The 20,998-nt window shown below is 51.1% G+C and overlaps 1 protein-coding gene across 3 annotated transcripts; it reads left to right on the forward strand.

Annotated features, from left to right (window-relative positions):
* Positions 1-2,252: 2,252 nt before the first annotated feature.
* On the forward strand, positions 2,253-20,444 carry TP53 (tumor protein p53). Of its 3 annotated transcripts, XM_039337929.1 has the most exons (10): positions 2,253-2,385; positions 10,017-10,144; positions 10,538-10,870; positions 15,546-15,732; positions 16,464-16,576; positions 16,847-16,956; positions 17,694-17,815; positions 18,849-18,970; positions 19,142-19,245; positions 19,364-20,444. In XM_039337929.1, exons 2-10 carry the CDS (start codon positions 10,043-10,045, stop codon positions 19,449-19,451), a joined length of 1,281 nt encoding a protein of 426 aa, XP_039193863.1. In that variant the 5' UTR covers positions 2,253-2,385; positions 10,017-10,042; the 3' UTR covers positions 19,452-20,444. The 3 variants fall into 3 exon arrangements, with proteins under 3 accessions (XP_039193863.1, XP_039193864.1, XP_039193866.1); XM_039337930.1 differs by lacking the exon at positions 19,142-19,245; XM_039337932.1 differs by lacking the exon at positions 19,364-20,444 and having other exon boundaries at positions 17,694-17,814; positions 18,847-18,970.
* Positions 20,445-20,998: the final 554 nt, after the last annotated feature.

Below are 20,998 nucleotides of genomic sequence, written 5' to 3' on the forward strand. Positions count from 1 at the left end.
TCACGTGATCAACATTTGTGATCTTCCCAGCCAGCAAAGTCGATTGGGGGAGGGTTTAGATTTGCTTAACGACTGCATGATTCATTTAACAACCCTGGGGACAAAATCTGGTGGGATTAACGCATCAACCGCCTTGCATAAGAATGGATCCCAATTGTGGTTGTTAAGGAATACCTCAGCCTAGACCAGTGGTTCTCAACCTGGGGGTCGGGACCCTATTTGGGGTCGAACGACCATTTCACGGGGGTCGCCAAACAAGGCTGTCCGCCATTTTTTCCCCCTTTTCTTTGGCCACGCCCCTGGCACCCGATGATATATAAGTGGTTGGGGGTCACCACAACATAGGGAACTGTATTATGGGGTCGCGGCATTAGAAACGTTGAGAACCACTGGTCTAGACTAACAAAGAGAAGGACCAGGGGGACGTGATAGCAGTCTTCCATTATTTGGGAGGCTGCCACCCCAAAGAGGGGGGTCCCCCTATTCCCTAAAGCCACCAGAAGGCAGGACAAGAAGCGACGGATGGAAACTGATCAAGGAGAGAAGCAACCTGGAACTAAGAAGGAATTTTGGGACCGTTAGAACAATTAACCCGTGGAACAGCTTGCTACCAGAAGTTGCGGGTGCTCCATCACTGGAGGTTTTTAAGAAGAGACTGGACAACCATTTGCCTGAAATGGTACAGGGTCTCCTGCCTTGAGCAGGGGGCTGGACTAGAAGACCTCCAGGGTCCCTTCCAGCTCTATTCTGATTGATTGGTATGGGATCTCCTGCCTGAGCAGGGGGTTGGACTAGATGACCTCCAAGGTCCCTTCCAGCTCTATTCTGATTGATTGGTATGGGGTCTCCTGCCTGAGCAGGGGGTTGGACTAGATGACCTCCAAGGTACCTTCCAGCTCTATTCTGATTGATTGGTATGGGGTCTCCTGCCTGAGCAGGGGGTTGGACTAGATGACCTCCAAGGTCCCTTCCAGCTCTATTCTGATTGATTGGTATGGGGTCTCCTGCCTGAGCAGGGGGTTGGACTAGATGACCTCCAAGGTCCCTTCCAGCTCTATTCTGATTGATTGATTGGTATGGGGTCTCCTGCCTGAGCAGGGGGTTGGACTAGATGACCTCCAAGGTCCCTTCCAGCTCTATTCTGATTGACTGACTGATTGATACGGGGTCTCCTGCCTGAGCAGGGGGTCGGACTAGATGACCTCCAAGGTCCCTTCCAGGCTCTGGAACTCCATTATCCCCATTTTCCTTCCTGCATTCCAGAGGCAGGCTGGGGCAGCTCTGCTCTGCTTCCAAAGTTGACTTCCTACCCAACCGGTTCAAGCCAGCCCAGACAGCCTCCCCCTCACCCCCCCTCCCCTTAATCAACTGGATGAAAAAAGAGAGGAAAGGACCGATTGGGAGGGGGGGGGGAAGGAGGTGATGCCTGCGCGCGCGCGTCCCCGCGAGACCGCCTCTCCCTGGATCCGTGGGATCTCCCCCTTTGGCCCCTTGAAGGCGGGTGGACTTCAACTCCCAGGATCCTCCACCCTTGGCTTCGCCCGCCGAGGCATGCTGGGAGCCGAAGTCCACACAAACCAAATCTGTGAAAACCCTAGCGCCCAGGGGTAGGCAACCTCGGCTCTTTTATGACTCGTGGACTTCAACTCCCAGAATTCCTGAGCCAGCATAGCTGGCTCAGGAATTCTGGGAGTTGAAGTCCACGAGTCATAAAAGAGCCGAGGTTGCCTACCCCTGACACCTAGTTCATCTCCCACCCACCCACCCCCAAACCCATTCCCCCCTTTTTATCTCCCTCTTTTCGCGGAAGCCCCCGCCTCCTCCAGGTCCCTCTTGCGCGATAGACTGCTCCTGCCCTGGAAGGCTCGCTTTTTGCAAACTACCCATCCAACTTGCACACAGTTGCAAAGATCCTTTGACGGACGGGGGGGAGGGGCGTTCCTCAGAGTCTAGAGAAAGAAGGGGGGGGGGGTGCGCGGCTTTCCCCTCTTGGGGGGACGATGGGACTTGTAGTCCTGACCCCAGCGGGCCGCTTCCAAGTCCTCGACTGAGGAACGCGGGGGGGGGGCGCCTTTTTCTGCAGAGGCGATGCTTGAAGTTTGGGGGAGGGGGAAGAGAAGACATTGCAGGCGGCAGTGGCACAGGTAAAGCTCCGCCTCTCTTTCTCTCTTGCTCTCTCCGCTGATGCCCGCTGCAAAGATGGCCCCGGCGGCTTCCCCTCGCGAGAACGCGCCTCCTTTCCACCCCCCCCACCCCCAGTCCGCGGGTTCGAGCCGGGGAATCCCCACCGCGTGCTTTCCTGCAGCCGGGGGAGCGTTTCCCTGGCTCCGTTCATTTGGCGGGCGGAGCGCGGCGGGGAGTGGATCGAGGCTGGGCGCCGAGTCGGTAAATCACGGGAGGACGGGGGGGGGGGGGCGAGAAGGTCCGTATTCTGGGGAGGGGGGCTGCAAAGCCCAGCCGGGCTTTGCAGCTTCGGCTGCTGCTGACTCAACTCGGGGCTTCCGCTCGGGCTGAAGCCGAAAGCGAGCGAGCGCCGGGGGGCGGGGGTGAGAATGGAACGTTGGAGCCCGCCGCGTTCGGAGTTGGAACGTTGCGCTGGTCCATGGAACGTTGGCTTACTTTCTCTTTTGCTTACTTTTTTTTTGTTTGTTTCCCACGCTGCCCCGGCCTCGTTCGTCCCGGGCGTGCAGACACCCCCCCCCGTAAAAACAAAAAAAAAGGTGCAGTCCCACCACCTGGATCCAAAGCGGGGAGGGGGGGCAGAAAGTGCAAGGAGGGGGGAATAAATAAGGGGGAGGATGCAAGGGGGGGTAAATTAGAGGGAGGGCAGAAAATCTCAGCCTGGCTGCAAAGCTGTCCCCCCCTCCCCAGCCCTCCTGAAGCCACGGACGCCCCTTTGCCCCATGGCTGGGGGCGGTGGGGATGGGGGGGGGAGAAAGATGTGTGGGGGGGAAGATGTGTGTGAAGAGAAGACGTTAACGCCGCTCGGTTGGATCTTTCCTGCTTCCCCCCCCCTTTTCCGGCAAGATATTTAATCTTTGCTAATAAGACCCCCTCCTCAATAATTGCACTTGTTGGAATTGTAGAGTTTGAAAGGTGGGTGGGGGGATAAATAAGAGGGAGAGTTGAAAGGGGGCAGAGAATGCGAGGTGGGGGGGATAAATAAGGGGGAGGGTAGAAAGGGGGGGGAGACAATGCAAGGAGGGGGGGTAAATAAGGTTTAGAGTTGGAGGGGGGGAGAATGCAAGGGGGGGTCGCGATGGGTCGGACACGACTTCGCAACTAACAACAACAACAAAGAAAGGGGGTGGGAAGGAGGGCAAAAAATCAGCCTGGTTGGAAGAGTTGCCCCCCCCAGCCCTCCCCTTTGCCCCATGGCTGGGGGGGCGGTGGGGGGGAAAGATCTGGGGGGGGTGAAGAGAAGACGTTAATGCTGCTCGGTTGGATCTTTCCTGCTTCCTCCGCCACTTCTCCGGGAAGATACTGAATCTTTGCTAATAAGACCCCCTCCCCAATAGTTGCACTTGTTGGAATTGTAGAGAGTTTGAAAGGTGGGGGGGGGAGAATGCAAGGAGGAGGGGGGATAAATAAGAGAGAGGGATGAAAGGGGGAAGGTGCAAGGAGGGGATAAATGAGGAGGGGAGAAGATGCAAGGGGGGGGGAGATAAATTAAGAGGGAGGGGCCGCTGGAGGATGGCAGCGAAGGGTCTCTGCCTAGCCCCTTTTTAGAGAGTTTAAAAGTGCTTCCTGGATTTTGCGAGTGGGGAGGGGGAGATCGTGCGATGGATGTTAGTCGTGCGGTTAAACCGGAGCAGACACTTCTGGTTTTAAAACCGAAGCAGAACCGGTGCAAGCCCAGCGCTGGCTTAAATCTTCTCTTTTTCTCTCGCTTCCCCTCCCCCCCCGTCGCCGGAAACATCCTCTGAATGGTACAGTCCGCTCCGTTGTTGGCTGCGGTGGGAAGGAACCAAAAGAAGGGAGCGGAGGGGGGGGGAAACTTGGGCATCCTAAGACGAGGGTATGCGTGATTTTTTTTTTTTTTTTGTGCGCGTACAAAGCGAGACACATCGTGTTTAAGATGAAAAAAACAAACAAACTTCTGAACGAATTAAGCCCGGGGGAGGGCTTTAATCATTTCCCTTCCCCTCTTTACGCAATGGTATAGCCTCGCTGCCCTTCTCCTCCTCGCCTTTCTGCAGAAAGGATGCCAAAGAAAGACGATTAACCTTTTTTTGATTCTTGCGAAATTTGCTAATCAAGCCGGCGCCAGAACGATGGCTTGTTTCCGGGAGGCTTGTTGGGGGGGGGGGGACTCATTTCCATTTCGTAAAAGAAAAGAAAAAAAATGCATTGCCTGTTTTGCAAAATTAGTTGGGGGTTTCAAAGGGGTGCATTTTCTGCAAAGATAGTAAAATACGATTGGGGAAGAGGTCCCCTGTGCTGGCTGAGCTTTGGTGGTTTTCTTGCAGACGTCTCGTAACCAAACTAAGTAATGCCATCAGTGCAAAATGGGATTCAATGGAATAATAATAATAATAACAATAATAATAATAACAACAACAACAACAGCAGAATAGAAGAGAAAGAGCTGGAGAAGATAATAAAATACAAAGACCTACAAATAGAAATAGAAAGACTGTGGCAAAAGCAAGCAAGGGTAGTACCAATAGTCATAAGCGCCTTGAGTGCAATCCCAAAACAACTGGAGCACCACTTGAACACCATCATCAGCATTGACAAATTCGCTATTAGTCAATTGCAAAAGGCAGCCTTACTAGGAACTGTTTCCATCCTGCGACGATATCTGTAATACCCTCAAACATCCACATCTGCCTATCCCAGGTCCTGGGTAAGGACTCGATAGGGAGACAAAATGCCAAATCCAGTCTGAACATCTGGCTGACTGTGCGATGATCCAAAATAATAATAATAATAATAATAAAGTTGGAAGGGACCTTGGAGGTCATCTAGCCCAACCCCCTGCTCAGGCAGGAAACCCTATACCCTTTCAGACAAATGGCTGTCCAGTCTCTTCTTAAAAACTTCCTGTGTTGGAGCATTCACCGCTTTTGGAGGCAGGTGGTTCCACTGGTTAATTGTTCTCACTGTCAGGAAGTTTCTCCTTAGTTCTAGGTTGCTTCTCTCCTTGATTTGTTTCCATCCGTTGTTTCTTGTCCTGCCTTCAGGCGCTGCGGGGCCAGCTTCAAAGAAAATGTCCTATATAGGGGGTATTATTGGATGCAGCAAAATTGGGAATATGCAGAGTCTGAAGCCTCTTAAAGTCTAAAACAGTCTTTGTCACAAGCTTGGCCCCTTTAAGACAAGTGGACTTCAACTCCCAGAAGTCCCCAGCCATCACAGCTCTTGGGGGATTCTGGGCGTTGAAGTCCACCTGTCTTAAAGGGGCCAAATCTGGGAAACATTTGCCCTAAACCAGGGGTCTTCAAACTTGGTTCTTTTATAACTTGCGGACTTCAATTCCCAGAATTCTGCAGCCAGGCACATTGGCTGAGGAATTCTGGGAGTTGAAATCCACAAGTCATCAAAGGGCCAAGTTTGAAGACCCCAGCTTGTGGATTTCAACTCCCAGAGTTCCTCAGCCAAATACAAGTGCGTGGCTGAGGAATTCTGGGAGTTGAAGTCCACAATTCATAAAAGAGCCAAGTTGGAAGACTCCCTGCCCTAAAAACCATGCTGAAAAGCAAGAAAGGAAATTAAAGGCAGTGTAAAAAAATAACAATAAAATAAAGCAAAATAGTTAATTTAATACATACCAATAGGACGTGCCAGGTATCCAGGCAGGATGTGTTTTAAAAACCCGATAAAACGCCAATTTTGGATGTCTTTTTCCGTTTTTGTTTTTTTAAACACCGCCTGCAGTCCAAAGATTAATTCGGATGGCTGAATGCCAAATCACCTCAATGCATTTTTTTTCCTATCTTGATTTTTGCCCTAATTTTTATTTGACTTGCTCTCGACTTAATTTGCTGCCAATTTCCTGGTGCACTCAAACTTTTCATCCGTTTTTCAAGATAGCCAAATTTTCACTTCCTGTCTCAAACTGGGCGGAATCGTCAACGTTTTTCTATAAAATTAACTTTTTGAATCTTTTTTCTTTTTTTAAGGTTGTTTTTTAAAAAAATGCAAGGAACTGCTTCTTAGGCTTTTTTGGGACTTGTTTATCATTTGCAATGCAGCCAAAGTTTTTTGTTGTTTTGGTTTCTCCCCCCCCCCCCCCCGTTGACTTTGCTTTTCAGAAAAATCGCAAAAAGGGGGAATCACGTGACAACCTCCCCCGGGACACGGCGATAAGTATGAGCCGAGTGCCCGAATTTGGGCCACGTGAAAATGGTCGTAATGCTGTAACTTCGGTCGCTTAAATCAGGGCTTTTCAACCAGTAGTACGGGTACCCCCTGTGGTCCATTGGCACCTGGCAGGTGGTACGTGACCATCCTAGAAAAATGGTAGCAAGGGAGGGGAATGAGCTGAACTGGGGGCAGCACCGCACAAGCCTGAGTGAGAGACGGCTGGAGCTGCAGGGCTGTCAGGGCTCAGCGGAAGCGCCAGGATCAGTGCCAGGCTCCAGCTGGAGCTCAGCGCTGATCCTGGCGCTTCTGCTGAGCCCAGAAGAAGCACCAATCAGCTGGAAAGCAGCACTGATCCTGGTGCTTCTGCTGAGCCCAGAAGAAGCACCAATCAGCTGGAAAGCAGCATTGATCCTGGTGCTTCTGCTGAGCCCTGAAGAAGCACCAATCAGTTGAAAAGCAGCATTGATCCTGGTGCTTCCGCTGAGCCCTGAAGAAGCACCAATCAGTCGGAAAGCAGCATTGATCCTGGTGCTTCTGCTGATGCCTGAAGAAGCACCAATTAGCTGGAAGGCAGGACTGATCCTGGCGCTTCTGCTGAGCCCTGAAGAAGCACCAATTAGCTGGAAGGCAGGACTGATCCTGGCGCTTCTGCTGAGCCCTGAAGAAGCACCAATCAGCTGGAAAGCAGCATTGATCCTGGTGCTTCTGCTGATGCCTGAAGAAGCACCAATTAGCTGGAAGGCAGGACTGATCCTGGCGCTTCTGCTGAGCCCTGAAGAAGCACCAATCAGCTGGAAAGCAGCACTGATCCTGGCGCTTCTGCTGATGCCTGAAGAAGCACCAATTAGCTGGAAGGCAGGACTGATCCTGGTGCTTCTGCTGAGCCCTGAAGAAGCACCAATCAGCTGGAAAGCAGCATTGATCCTGGGGCTTCTGCTGAGCCCTGAAGAAGCACCAATCAGCTGGAAGGCAGGACTGATCCTGGTGCTTCTGCTGAGCCCTGAAGAAGCACCAATCAGCTGGAAAGCAGCACTGATCCTGGTGCTTCTGCTGATGCCTGAAGAAGCACCAATTAGCTGGAAGGCAGGACTGATCCTGGCGCTTCTGCTGAGCCCTGAAGAAGCACCAATCAGCTGGAAAGCAGCACTGATCCTGGCGCTTCTGCTGAGCCCTGAAGAAGCACCAATCAGTCGGAAAGCAGCATTGATCCTGGCGCTTCTGCTGAGCCCTGAAGAAGCACCAATCAGCTGGAAAGCAGCATTGATCCTGGCGCTTCTGCTGAGCCCAGAAGCAGCACCGATCAGCTGGAATTTTGCAGCCTCTCCAGGGTCTTGTGATTTACATTCAGATGCTTGGCAACCGATTCATATTTATGACGGTCACAGTGTCCCAGGGTCATGTGAAGGGACCAAAACCTGCTGCAACCACCCAGCAGACGGGGGGGGGAATAAAAACCAAACACCCCCCCCACCCCTGCTGCCAATCCTCCACAGAAATGCTCACAACAATGAAAACCTCGGACAGGAGGAAGAGCGCGGCCAGGTGGGCAGGCGGGTGTCTTGCTCGGCTGTGGCTTGGGGGGAACTTTTTTCAGTGCCATTGTAACTTCGAACGGTCACTAAACGCACTGTTGTAAGTCGAGGACTACCTGTACATCAGTTTTTTCCCTTTTTTGGGAGGGGGTCATCAAGTTTTGGACACCTTGCTAGGCGACTGGTGGTCCTCAGATGTTAACATATCCTAAAAATGGTACAATGGGTGGAAAGGTTGAAAAGCCCTGGATTAAATGAAGCTGCATTCTCTTTGCATTCTGGGTGTATCAGCGTTGATCTCCGGCACATATTTATTTTAGATTAATAATTCCGGTTGCATCATACAATCCGCCCATCATTTTCCGCACATCTTTCATTATTTTTTTGGGGGGGGAGCCAGTTGCGTTGTTTGATTTGTTGTTACTCGTCAGGATGAAAGAGAGGAATGGAAAAACCTCAAAGGAGGGGGGGAAATTTCCAAGAGAAAGTGGATTTATAGGTGCGGATTTGCACTATAACCTAACTAACCAAGTTTTAGCTTGGCGTCCTCTCTAAACAGACCATCCTGGTTTATGGCAATCCAACAGAGCAGCCTTTCCTAAATGCCGTAAGACGGAATGGAGGTCTTTTCTGAGGGGTTTTTAGTATAAAGATAGTCCTCCATTTACAACCCTTCCTTTAGTGGTCGTCCAAAGTTGCAACAGGACGGAGCAAAAGGACTTAACGGCCGTTTTTCACACTTAATGACCGTCGCAGCTCGCGTGCGTGTATCAAAATTTGGACTGCTCGGCAACGGATTCGTATTTATGACGGTCACAGCATCCCAGGATCATGTGATTTCCCTTTTGCGACCTTCAGCCAAGCCAAATGGGGAAGCAAGTTTCACTTAACGACCGGGTTACTAAGCGAAGAACGGCAGTGATTCGTTTAATGGCCGTGGCAAGAAGGGTTGTAAGGTGGAACAAAATCCACTTACCGACTGCCTCACTTAAGAATGGAAATTTTGGGCTCAGCTGTGGACGTAAGTCGGGGACTATCTCAGATAGTCCTCGACTTACGACAATCTGTTTAGTGACCCTTCATAGTTTACAACGGCACTGGAAAAAGGGACTTGCGGCCGTTTTTCATACGACCGTCGCAGCGTCTCCCCCCCCCTGTGGTCACATGATCAAAATTCAGATGCTTGGCAGCTGACTCGCATTTACGACGGCTGCAGCGTTCCGGGGGGGGGGGTCACCTGAACTTCTTTTTGCGACTCGTATTTACGATGGTTGCAGCGTCCCCGGGGTCACGTGATTCCGGACAAATAATAATAATAAAGTTGGAAGGGACCTTGGAGGTCATCTAGTCCAACCCCCTGCTCGGGCAGGAAACCCTATGTACCATTTTGGACCTTTTGTGACCTATTGTTCACTTAACAACCAGGTTACTATCTCAGCAACTGCTGTGATTCCCTTAGCAACCGAGGGAGGAAAGGCTGTAAAACGGGGTAAAAGTCACGTAACAATTGTCTCACTTAGCAATGGAATATGAGGTCGTAAGTTGAAGTAAGATGGAAGTTTTTAAAAAAATATTTGTTAGTGGCTTTGCAACAGGTTTCATACATGATAAAAAAATACTAAATCAATCGGGCTCCCAAAACTTTAATATTAATAATAAAATAAACTTGGAAGGGATCTTGGAGGTCATCTAGTCCAACCCCCTCCTCAGGCAGGAAACCCTATCCTGTTTCGGACAAATGGCTGCTGTCCAGTCTCTTCTTAAAAACTTCCAGTGTTGGAGAAGGGAGGGAGGGAGGAAAGAAGGAAGGAAGGATAACAGAATAACAGATGGAAGGGACCTTGGAGGTCATCTAGTCCAACCCCCTGCTCAGGCAGGAAACCCTATACCATTTCAGACAAATGGCTGTCCAGCATTCACCGCTTTTGGAGGCAGGTGGTTCCACTGGTTAACTGTTTTGTGGCAGTTCCCAGAACTCTTTGGGCTCCCTTCCGCCATCTTGCAAAGCAGGGAATCCTGGGGTTCGTAGTCTTGCCACAGCTGCCCCCTCCCCCCCACTCTCCCAGGAAGGAAACACACCAGATCGAAATATACTCTAACCTTAACTGGCCGCTTTGGATGGGGTAAAAGAGATGGAAATGGCTTCAATCTTTTCTTTTTCCTGTCCTGCCTCAGTTTCCCCGTTGTAAAGGAAAACCAACATGGACCAAGCTGTGGAGGAAGACCCCGATCCGCCCCTGAGCCCGCCTCTCAGCCAAGAGACCTTTAAGCAGATGTGGTGCAAAGTGGTCCACCCGTTTTGGGTGAGTGTGACGTTCATCCTCAGCCACTTTGGTGGACTTCAATTCCCAGAATTCCCGGTTCTGGGGAATTCTGGGAGTTGAAGTCCACCCCAAGTTTGAAAAACACGGATTGATCCCATCCCTTGGTTCTCCGGAGTTGACTCCACAAGCCAGCCCAAACGCTAACTCCACTGGGTTACAAGGTGGCTTGTCTAGCCCCCCCCCCGAACTTGTGTCAACTAAGCCATGATTTGGGGCTTCTTGAGCGCTGAAATGCCAGGAACTGTGGCCAGCTTGTCAAATCCGCAGTTGGGGAAACCGTAGCCTAAAACCGACAGGTGAAATTCATTTTATCACATCTGGGAGGGGGGCCATCCCCATCAGGCTAATTATAATATATTTATATGTTTTTAGGAATTGAACGCGGACTCCACCCAGCAAACCACCATCCCCTACCTGGTGGAAGGGGGCAGCTCCACGGATCAAACCAACTTTGGCTTGTCGGCTCCGCCAGTCTCGGACGGCTCTCCGTTGGGTGCTCTGGCTGAAGGCTATCCAGGGGGAGAAGGTTATCCCACCCTGGCCTTAAGTGACTTCTTGGAGAACTCCCAGTTCGTGCCCCTAGCCCCCCAAGATTATGGGGCTGGGGAGAGCTGCCCGATCCCCCCCACGGAAGATTATCCGGGAGAATTCGGCTTCAATCTGGAGTTTGAGCAGTCGGGCACCGCCAAGTCGGTCACTTACACCGTACGAAGTGGGACCAGGTTATAAGTTCAATTGGGGGGCAGGGGTCTTTCCTTTCCTGCCCTCCCCCCCAAAAACGGGGGGGGGGGTTTTCCTCTCGTCTCGATTGATCAAAAAAGTCAAAACGGCGGCCGCCGTCGTATGTCGATCCACTCCCTGCCCCTTATGGACGGGTGAGGTCAACGGAACCTAGATTCCGCCTTTCCTGCCTTGCAATCCCTGTTTGCCACCGATCCTGGTTTGCTTAAAAAAAAAAAAAAAGAGCACAGGGTGGGCTCTCCGGGGTGTGTGTGTGGGGGGGGGGCTGTCTTCAGATCTGATTTTTGTGGCTTTTAAAAAAAAAACAAATTGGGGGGGGTTTGGAAGCACCTCTCTTCTTCGGAAGCAGGGTTCCGAGTGCGAAATCTGCCCCCCCCCTCCCCGCCGGGCACCACTGTGGTGCTGCAGGTGGATATGCAGGGCTGGCATGCAAAGGTAGTCCCCGACTTACGACGGGTCACTTCGAGTTCCAGTAACTGCTGCCTGTCCTCCCCCCGCCCCCTCAGATGCAACTGACAGGCATCCATAATAATAATAATAATAAGAACAACAACAACAACAATAATAATAATAGAGTTGGAAGGGACCTTGAAGGTCATCTATCCAACCCCCTGCTCAGGCAGGAAACCCTATACCATTTCAGACTGATGATGATGATAATAATCAGATAAAAGTTGGAAGGGACCTTGGAGGTCATCTAGTCCAACCCCCTGCTCAGGCAGGAAACCCTACACCATTTCGGACAAATGGCTGCCCAATCTCTTCAAAATCTCCGTGTTTAAAACTTCTGGAGGCGGGTTGTTCCACTGGTTAATTGTTCTAACTGATTAATTGTTCTAATTGATTAACTGCCGTGTCCCACAATGACACAACCCCAACGTCAAACAACATTTTTGTTCAAAATGACCCTTCGCTTCCAATTCCCAGCACAAAAAAAAAAAAACCCATGCTCATCAAGGAGAGTAATGGATTTGCTTAATGACCAGGTCAGTTGCTTAGCAACGGCTGCAAAATGGGTTCCTACAGTCCTGATTATCGATGTCCCGACTTAACGACTGTCGGGGTCAAGGACGGTTGTACGTCAAGGACTGATTTGAGATTGGGAGGATAAGAATCTGGAGCACTGGGGCCCTCACCTTTCAACCTCTTGTGAGCCAGACACCCATTTCACGTAGTCCTCGCTTTATGACCATTTGTTTCAAAGTTACAACGGGGCTGAAAACAGGCCGTTAGGACCGTTTTTCACCCTTAGCGACCGTTACAGCCTCCCCACAATCACGCGGTCAAAATTCAGACCCTTGGCAAACTGACTCGTACCTATGACGGTCGCAGGATCCAGGGTGTGTGTGTTTGTGTCACACGGTCTCCTTTTGCGACCTGAAAAGCCAAGTCAAGGGGAAAAGCCGGATTCGCTTAACGACCGGGTTACTCACTTGCGTCTGCAGCGACTCGTTTAACAACTGTAGCGAGGAAGGTCGTAAAGCGGGGCCCCCCTTGACCTCGCCGCTCTCTTGCTTAGTAGCGAAAATGGGTGCGATCGCGGCCGTATGTTTGAGGACTGCCTGCACTAATGTCGAAACCGCAGGGGTATGGCGAGAAAGGCCGTAAAACGGGGCGAAAGCCAACCACTGTCCTGCTTAACGGCTGAAATGTACAGCTGCGTCGTAAGTCGAGGACTAGCTGACTTGTCTTATCCGCTGCCCCAAGGAAGCCCCCTCCCCTTTTTCCTTTCTGAGGCTGTGGGGTGGGAGCTGCTTGTCAGAAGACTAAAGACCCCCACCCATAAATCATAGATTTAAAAAAAAATCTGATTTTGCTTTAAGTTAGTCCACACTTTCCAGCTTCTGGGGGCCCACCCCCAGGAGACCCCCCCCCAATCACGAATATAGGTAGCCCTCAACTCACAATTCATTTAGTGACCGAAGTTACAACGGCATTGAAAAAAGTCACTTACTGACCGTTTTTCACACTTAACGGCCGTCGCGGCAAACCCCCAGGATCACGTAGTGATCAAAATTCAGACTCTCGGGAAAACTCACTCGCCTTTACGACGGCCGCAGGGTCCCCGGGGAGGGGGGGAGCTCACGTGATTCCCCTTTTGGGGAAGCCACGTTCATTTAACGACCGCGTGGCTCACTGAACAACTGCCCTGATTCGCTTAACGACCAGCCAAAATAAAACTCGTACGATGGGGCCAAAATTCGCCACAAAGGTCTCCCTGAGCAATGTGGCTTCGTTCTGGCCGTAAGCCGAGGACCACCGGTATGCCCTGAATTGGATTTTAGGCTCCTGTGGACCCCCCCCCCCCCAAAAAAAACCGTGTCGGCGATGGGGTGCGTGAAAACGTCCTTGGGTGAATTTTGCAGTGACCGTCGGCAGCACTGAGAAGCTGGGACAATGTCTTTCTCCCCTTCTTCCCCCCCCCCAGTCTGTACCCCATAGTATTGCAGCTTTGGGGGGGCACCCTGCATGCCTGAACCCCCCAATTTTAACTTACCGCATAGCTGGCGCCCCAATTTTTGTCGCTGTGTCTTCAGCGTGTTGATCTTTCCTGATTCCTGGATGGGGATGATCACCCCCCCCACTTTTCCATTTCCGACCTGCCCACCCAATGCCTGGCCTTTGAAGAAGGGGGGTGGGCTATGAATAGGAGGGGGGGTCTCAACGGAGACCCCCCCTCTTCCTCCCTCTGCTCCGTGCGCACAACTGTTGACCATCCTGGACGTGTCAGGGCATGTTTCTCTGCTGAGTTTCGGCAAAGGACTGTCTCAGATTCCTTTTGGGGGGGATGTTGAAGACCCCCACCCCATTTCCGGCATGTGGGCGAGAGACCCCCCCCTTCCCACGCCCAGCAGCCCCCAATTCCCTTCTTTTGCAGTGAAGGCAGAAGAGGCCAACTGCCAGCCGTTGAGTGGGAGATTTGGATAAGGGGCTTGCTTGAAATTGGGGGTGGGGGGTGAAATGGAAATTGTGGTTCCCCCCCCCCTCGGTCCAACAACAATTGGTTGCAATTCAGAGCAGGCATTCTTTGGGGAGGGGGAGTGAGTTAATATAGGGCAGGGGTCTTCCAACCTGGCCCTTTGATGATGTGGACTTCAACTCCCAGAATTCCTCAGTGTGTGTGTGTGTGTGTGTGTGTGTGTGTGTACTGGTATACTATATGCATATATATAGGTTTTCAAGCAAAGATTGGGTAGACAGTTGTCCAGAATGTCACAGGGTCTTTTGTTGTAGCACAGGGTTGGACTAGAAGACCTCTAGGGTCCCCTTCCATCCCTCTGGTTTTCTTTCTTTCTTTCTTTCTTTCTTTCTTTCTTTCTTTCTTTCTTTCTTTCTTTCTTACTTTTTCTGTTTTTTTTTCTTTGTTTTTTTTATTCTCATTTTCTTTTTCCTTTCTCGCTTTCCCTATTCCGTCCTTCCTTTTTCTTCCTTTTTCTGTTTTTCTTCATTCTCTCTCTCTCACTTTACCCCTCCCTCCCTCCCTTCCTTCTTAATATAGGGCAGGAGTCTTCAGACTTGGCCCTTTTGCGACTTGTAGACTTCCTCGGCCAGGAATTCTGGGAGTTGAAGTCCACAAGTCATAAAGGGGGTCCTAGTTCCCTCACGCTGGCTGAGGAATTCTGGGAGTTGAAATCCAAAAGTCATAAAGGGCCCTAGTTCCCTCACGCTGGCTGAGGAATTCTGGGAGTTGAAGTTCACAGGTCATCAAAGGGTCCTAGTTCCCTCACGCTGGCTGAGGAATTCTGGGAGTTGAAGTTCACAGGTCATCAAAGGGTCCTAGTTCCCTCACGCTGGCTGAGGAATTCTGGGAATTGAAATCCAGAAGTCATAAAAAGGTCCTAGTTCCCTCATGCTGGCTGAGGAATTCTGGGAGTTGAGGTCCACAAGTCATCAAAGGGCCAAGTTTGAAGACCCCTGCTTGTGGACTTCAACTCCCAGAATTCCTCAGCCAGGCACACTGGCTGAGGAATTCTAGGAGTGGACGTCCACAAGTCCTCAAAGGGCCAAGTTTGAAGACCCCTGATAAAGGGGGTTCAAAGATCCAAGGAAGGCCCCTTGGGAGGGATGCAGGGAGGTCTATAAATGTAATATATTAATTAATTTAATTTAATAAATACGGACAGGCCTCGACTTGACAGCCACGATTGAGCCCAAAATCTCGGTTGCTAAGTGGGACATTTGTTAAGGGACGCTTGTCCCACTTTACGACCTGCCTTGCCACAGTTGGTAAGTGAATCACTGCAGGCGTTACGTTAGGCCGTTAAGCGAATCCGGCTTTTCCCCCACTGACTTTGCTTGTCGGAAGGTCGCAAAAGGGGATCACGTGACGGCCCTCGGGAGGCCGCGACCGTCATAAATACGAGTCAGATGCTAAGCGTCTGAAGGTTGATCACATGACCCTGGGATGCCGCAACTATCATAAATACGAGTCAGTTTCCAACTGTCTGAAATTTGGATCAGGTAACCAGCAGTTGTATGTGTGACAAACTGGTCGTAAATCATTTTTTTCAATGCCGTTGCAGCGTCGAACGGTCCCTAAACCAGCCGTTGTGAGTCCGGGGCTCCGTATTATTGAGTTCCGGGAATTCTTTTTCACTTTTTCTCTCCTTCCCGCTAATCCCAAATTTCTCTGCTCCAGTTCTCTCCGCAGCTCAACAAACTGTTTTGCCAAATGAGCAAAACTTGCAAAGTGCTGATTCGGATGTCCGGGGCGCCTCCGCCAGGCTCCGTGGTCCGCGCCATGGCCGTCTACAAGAGATCCGAACACATGTCTGAGGTGGTCAGGCGCTGCCCCCATCATGAGCGGCACCCGGAGCACAACGACGGTGAGCGAACGGCCTGGGGGGAAAGGGGGAAGGGGTCCTCTGAGACATGTAGGGTGGGAGCGGGCAGGCTGTGATGCACGTCACTCAAAACCTGGGGAGAGATTGCACTCTGCGCATGCTCGAAGACCTGCCCGTCTGCATGCAGGGGTGCAGAGTGCCCCCAGACCCAATTAACACCCGAGTTCCCTGTTTCATGATCTTGTTCTCTAGTCCAGGGGTCCCCAACCCCCAGTCTGTGGACTGGTACTGGGCCGCGGCATGCCAGCAACTGGTCCGCACAAACAAGCAAAGCCCCATTCATGGGATGCAGGCAGCACACAAAACCACGCACACTCCGGTCTGCGGGAAAAAACCTCTCTCCACGGACCAAAGTTTGGGGCCCTCTGTGTCTAGTCCTCAGCTTAACGACCACTGTTCAGAGTTAACCACAGTGGTTTGACTTAACGACGGCCGCCATGCACTTAACAATCGGGGGAAAAAGTGGTAAAACGGTGCAAAACTCACTGAATGCAGGCCTCACTTAGCCGCAGAGATTTTGGCCTCCATCGTGGCGGTTCGTCCAGGACTAGCGGTAGATGAGTTGATTTTTTTTCGAGGGAGGGGTCTCGTTATGTAGGGAAGGGGGGAACCTCCCTCCTCCCAACAGGAAACTCCTGTGGCTGAAACCTAACAGGGAATCTAAACTCTCCCATTTTCTCCCCGCCCCACCCCAATTTCTGATTTTTGCACAGGCATGATCCCCCCGGATCATCTCATCCGGGTCGAAGGAAACCCCCTGGCCCATTATCACACAGATCCGGGCACCAAACGGCACAGCGTCTGGGTTCTTTATCAGAAGCCTCAGGTGATTTGGGGGGGGGACGGTGGGCAAGGGTGAAGAGGTGATTTGGGGTCCATGCCAGCCCTCCCCGTCTTCTCTTTCTTCGTCCGATTGTCTGCTACCTTCGTTTTCAGCCTGCCAGGCAGCTGGGACGGGGGGTCCCCATGGATCAAAAGGAAGCATCAACAGAGCAGACCTTCCCCCCAAACGTTTGCCATCCCCTTCCCCCAAATTAGAACAGGTGTGTATGTTCAGATGCTGCACGTGGCTTAGTATATTTTTTCGCCCCTACAGGTGGGGATGGCATGCACCATCGTCCTATACAATTACATGTGTAACAGTTCGTGCATGGGCGGTATGAACCGGCGCCCCATCCTGACCGTCCTGACTTTGGAGACCGAACAGTGAGTGATCCTCTTCTTCTCCTCATCCTCTTCCTGCCCATCTCGGTTGGGTTTCAGATGGGGAAATCGTGTTTAGAACTCAGAACCTGCCCGTCGAACAATGGACGGGATGAAATTTGGGCAACCAGCTATCCTGTTTGTTTTAAACCACGATCCAGGGCCCGATTCTGGGCAGCTTGGGCCCCCGACTCGTAGAATCCTAGCTCCAGAGGGGACAGGGGAGGTCATCTAGTCCAACCCCCCCCCCCCGTCCGGTGTAGGAATTCCCAGGCTAACATTTCAGGTGTTAAGTGGTGACGGTTGTAAAATAGGTCACGCCGTGACTCCACCCAATTTCATGAGTTTTTTTTTTTTTTTGCACGGCGGTTGTTAAAGGGAACACTGCGTTGATTAAGCGAACACCCCCCCCCCAGGAAGTAAATATAAGTTTCCAGAAACAACATTGCAAATTGTACTCCTGTGATTGTGAGATGTTGCAAACAATCATGAACGAAGGCCCCAAATGTTGCAGCTATGAATCCAGGTCGTAAGTCCGCTTTGGACCGTCACCAAGCGACCGTGCGTAACGCGAGGACTTGCTGTGCATTAGAAACTCAGTTGTGTATTCCAGTCAGTAGAAATATCTCTGAAAGGATCATGGGTTGTGTAGTATGGGCTAGAATTTGAACCCGCTGCTTATCGGGAGGCTGTTGTGGAAACGACGATATAACATGGATGAAGCGTTTCTCTCCTGGTAGGGGGGAGGTCCTGGGACGTCGATGTTTTGAGGTGCGGGTGTGCGCCTGCCCAGGACGAGACCGACGATCGGAGGAGCTCAGCTTCCAGCAGAAAGGAAAATCCCTGGAAAATACGAAAAAAGGTAAATTTGAAGGATGGAGGAGGAGGAGGGGGAGGACTGGCAGATAGTGGGGGCGGAGTCAAAGGAGGGATTAGCCCAGAATCCCTATGTAGACACGAACAGTGCAACCTCCTTTGAATTCTGCAGACCCTTATCTAACTCTTAGCAGGCGTCAACCATTAATTGAGAAGATTCCTGTGCATGGGCTTTCAGCAATAAAGCTGTTTAACTGAGAAGATTCCCCCATACAGGCTTTCAGCAATAAAGCAATTTAGTTAGGACATTCCTGCGCACAGGCTTTCAGCAATAAAGCGGTTTAATAGAGAAGATTCCCGCGCATGGGCTTTCAGCAATAAAGCAGTTTGATCGAGAAGATTCCCACGCATGGGCTTTCAGCAATAAAGCGGTTTAATGGAGAAGATTCCCACGCATAGGCTTTCAGCAATAAAGCAGTTTAGTTAGAACATTCCTGCACACAGGCTTTCAGCAATAGAGCAGTTTAGTTAGAACATTCCTGCGCACAGGCTTTCAGCAATAAAGCGGTTTAATGGAGAAGATTCCCGCGCACGGGCTTTCAGCAATAAAGCAATTTAGTTAGAACATTCCTGCACACAGGCTTTCAACAATAGAGCAGTTTAGTTAGAACATTCCTGCACACAGGCTTTCAGCAATAAAGCAGTTTAATGGAGAAGATTCCCACGCATAGGCTTTCAGCAATAAAGCGGTTTAATGGAGAAGATTCCCACGCACGGGCTTTCAGCAATAAAGCCGGCTGGGGAATGATCCAAGGAAATAAGTACACTGGCTCATGGGGAAGAATCTCTTTCTGCAGGCCACTGTTAATCTGAGGAACTCCCCGCCACGGGATGTGGCAAAGGTGTTCAGTTTTGATTTATTAAATTTATAGCTCTCTTCCCCCCCCCTTTAATTATCCGTAAGTTGTTTGATCGCGAAAAACGAGAGGCGTCTCCTTTCCTTGCGCGAAAGAGGGTGGGGCTTCAGCTGTGGGGTTTTTCTCTCCCCCCCCCTTCATCCTTGCCTCTCGCTTCTCCAGCTCCTTTGCAAGGCCCGCATCCGTGCGCCAGCAGTGGCAGGCCAGTGCAAGTCGCGCCAGAGGAAGAGGCGCCTGAATGTGAATCGGGGGGTACATCTGAACCCAAGGTTTACACGCTCGTTGTGAGTAGTGCCTTGGGCCTGCCTTGGCGGTTTGGGGAGAGGGTCGAAGGGGTGACCCCTGGGCCTCCGAGAGGCGGACGTTCCAGCTTTGGGAGGGGCTGAATGAGTCAGGGGCCACAGGAGCAGCTGGAACCCCACGCCGACATCTGGAAGGGTCCATTTTGTTTGCAGATTCGCAACCCCAGACATTATGCGATACTAAAAGAGCTTTTAGAAGGCTTGGAGTGTAAAGAAGCCTGCCAGAAGAACGGGGAGGGCTGCAAGTCCGGGAAAAGGTGGGTGACGGACACCCCCACCCCCCACCCCAAATAAGTAACATTTGTTGCCTCCCGGGTGAATCCCATCTTTGCGGCTTGGCTGGCTGACCCGAGCTGTTCTTTTTCTCTCCCCCAGCGTCCTGAAGAGCCGGAAACGAGCCAAGTTGACTTCGCCCCCTCCAAAGAAATTCCGGGTGAAGGATGAGAGCCAGGACTCCAATTAGGGAGGGGGGTGTGACATAATACCCCCCCCCTCCCAAATTATTTTTATTTTATTTTTTTGGTCTTGTTTATGCTTCCTTTTTCGTTCTCCGAATCCTTTTGATTTCCAAGGTTGCTCTGTTTCCCAATCCAGCATCTTGCAGAGCCCCCGGGTTTTTTGGGGGGGTCCCATCCACCCCCCCCAAACCGGTTACCATTTGTTCCCCAATCTTAACTGGGAACCCCCTCCCCACTCCCAGCCTTCCTCCCCCTTCTCCAGCCCTTATGCCCCCCCCCCAACCTGGCCTTTCTCTAGAGAGGGTATGGGAGAGATTTGGGGGGGGTCCCCATATTGCAGCCCCCCCCAAAAGGGATGGTCAGCTTGCTTCATTTTTCCATCCCCTAAAAATTCGGCTGTTTTTAAATCCCTTTGCGATTTGGGCGTCCAAACACCCCCTCCTCCTCCAGGTTTTATGCCCCCCCCAACTGCTGGGGGGAGTTCCTAAAGGGCCAGCTTTGGGGAGAGGGGTGTCAAGGCTGGTTCCTCACCCCCCCTCCTCAAATTGCCCTCTCTCTCTCTCTCCCTTTCTCCACCAGCCAGGATTGGCTAGTTAGTTTTGCAAGCTTGGCAGGTTTTTGAACGTGGGACTTCCACTCCCAGAATTCCACAGCCGGCCCTTTGAAGAGGGGCAGGCTGGGAGTTGGAAGCTGGGGGAATTCTGGGAGTTGCAGTCCTGATCCTTGCCAAGCTTGCCAAACGAACTAGCGAGGTCCGGCCGTTTTAAACATATATATATTACATTATCCTTGAACACAGTATTAGTATTTTTTTTTTTTTGTAGATGAGTTTTTCTATTTTCTGATGTATTTTTTTTTAATTACCCCCCTTCGCTTTGCACTTCCTTTGCACATTCCTTGGAAGTTTAGTTTTGTTTTTTTTATATTGGATCCTTTCCCTTGTTTTGTCACCCAACATTTTCTAGGGAATAAAGGCATTTGTACTGTTTTTCTTTAAATTTGAAGAGAAGTGGTCATTTGGTCCGTGTGAACGTTGTTACTTCTAAACCGGGGCTGGGGGGGGGGGTAATGGAAAGGAAAAAAATGGAATTATCCAGCAATGTCCGGCTGGACCGGACACATCGGTTCTTTTTGGCAAAATTCCCCAAATTCTGTCTTTTCATCCACACCCCCTGCTCCCCTTCTAGGACCTTTGGGGTGGGGAAAAGTGGGGTGACTGAGCTGGGTGGGTTTCTTGTAGACGTCTCATGACCCGGCTAGGTAAAGTCATCAGTGCTGGAAGAGAGGGGAATTAGCTGTGTTTATATGTGAGAGGTGAGGGAACTGTGACTCTTTGATGACGTGCGGCCTTCAACTCCCAGAATTCCTCAGCCAGCGTGAGGGAACTAGGACCCTCTGATGACGTGTGGACTTCAACTCCCAGAATTCCTCAGCCAACGTGAGGGAACTAGGATCTTTTGATGACATGTGGACTTCAATTCCCAGAATTCCTCAGCCAGCGTGAGGGAACTAGGACCCTTTGATGACTCGTGGACTTCAACTCCCAGAATTC

The sequence above is a fragment of the Crotalus tigris genome, unplaced genomic scaffold (assembly GCF_016545835.1).
Source record: "Crotalus tigris isolate CLP2741 ecotype Arizona unplaced genomic scaffold, ASM1654583v1 scf7180000017690.20705106771:4171800, whole genome shotgun sequence".
NCBI lineage: Eukaryota > Metazoa > Chordata > Lepidosauria > Squamata > Viperidae > Crotalus > Crotalus tigris.

Bases quoted from the DNA above. Each gene is read 5' to 3' on its own strand.
- TP53 (XM_039337929.1), top strand. From the start codon at position 10,043: ATGGACCAAGCTGTGGAGGAAGACCCCGATCCGCCCCTGAGCCCGCCT. The intron at 16,957-17,693 runs GTGAGTGATCCT...CTCTCCTGGTAG, and splicing joins CTGACTTTGGAGACCGAACA to GGGGGAGGTCCTGGGACGTC. The intron at 18,971-19,141 runs GTGAGTAGTGCC...TTTTGTTTGCAG, and splicing joins CCAAGGTTTACACGCTCGTT to ATTCGCAACCCCAGACATTA.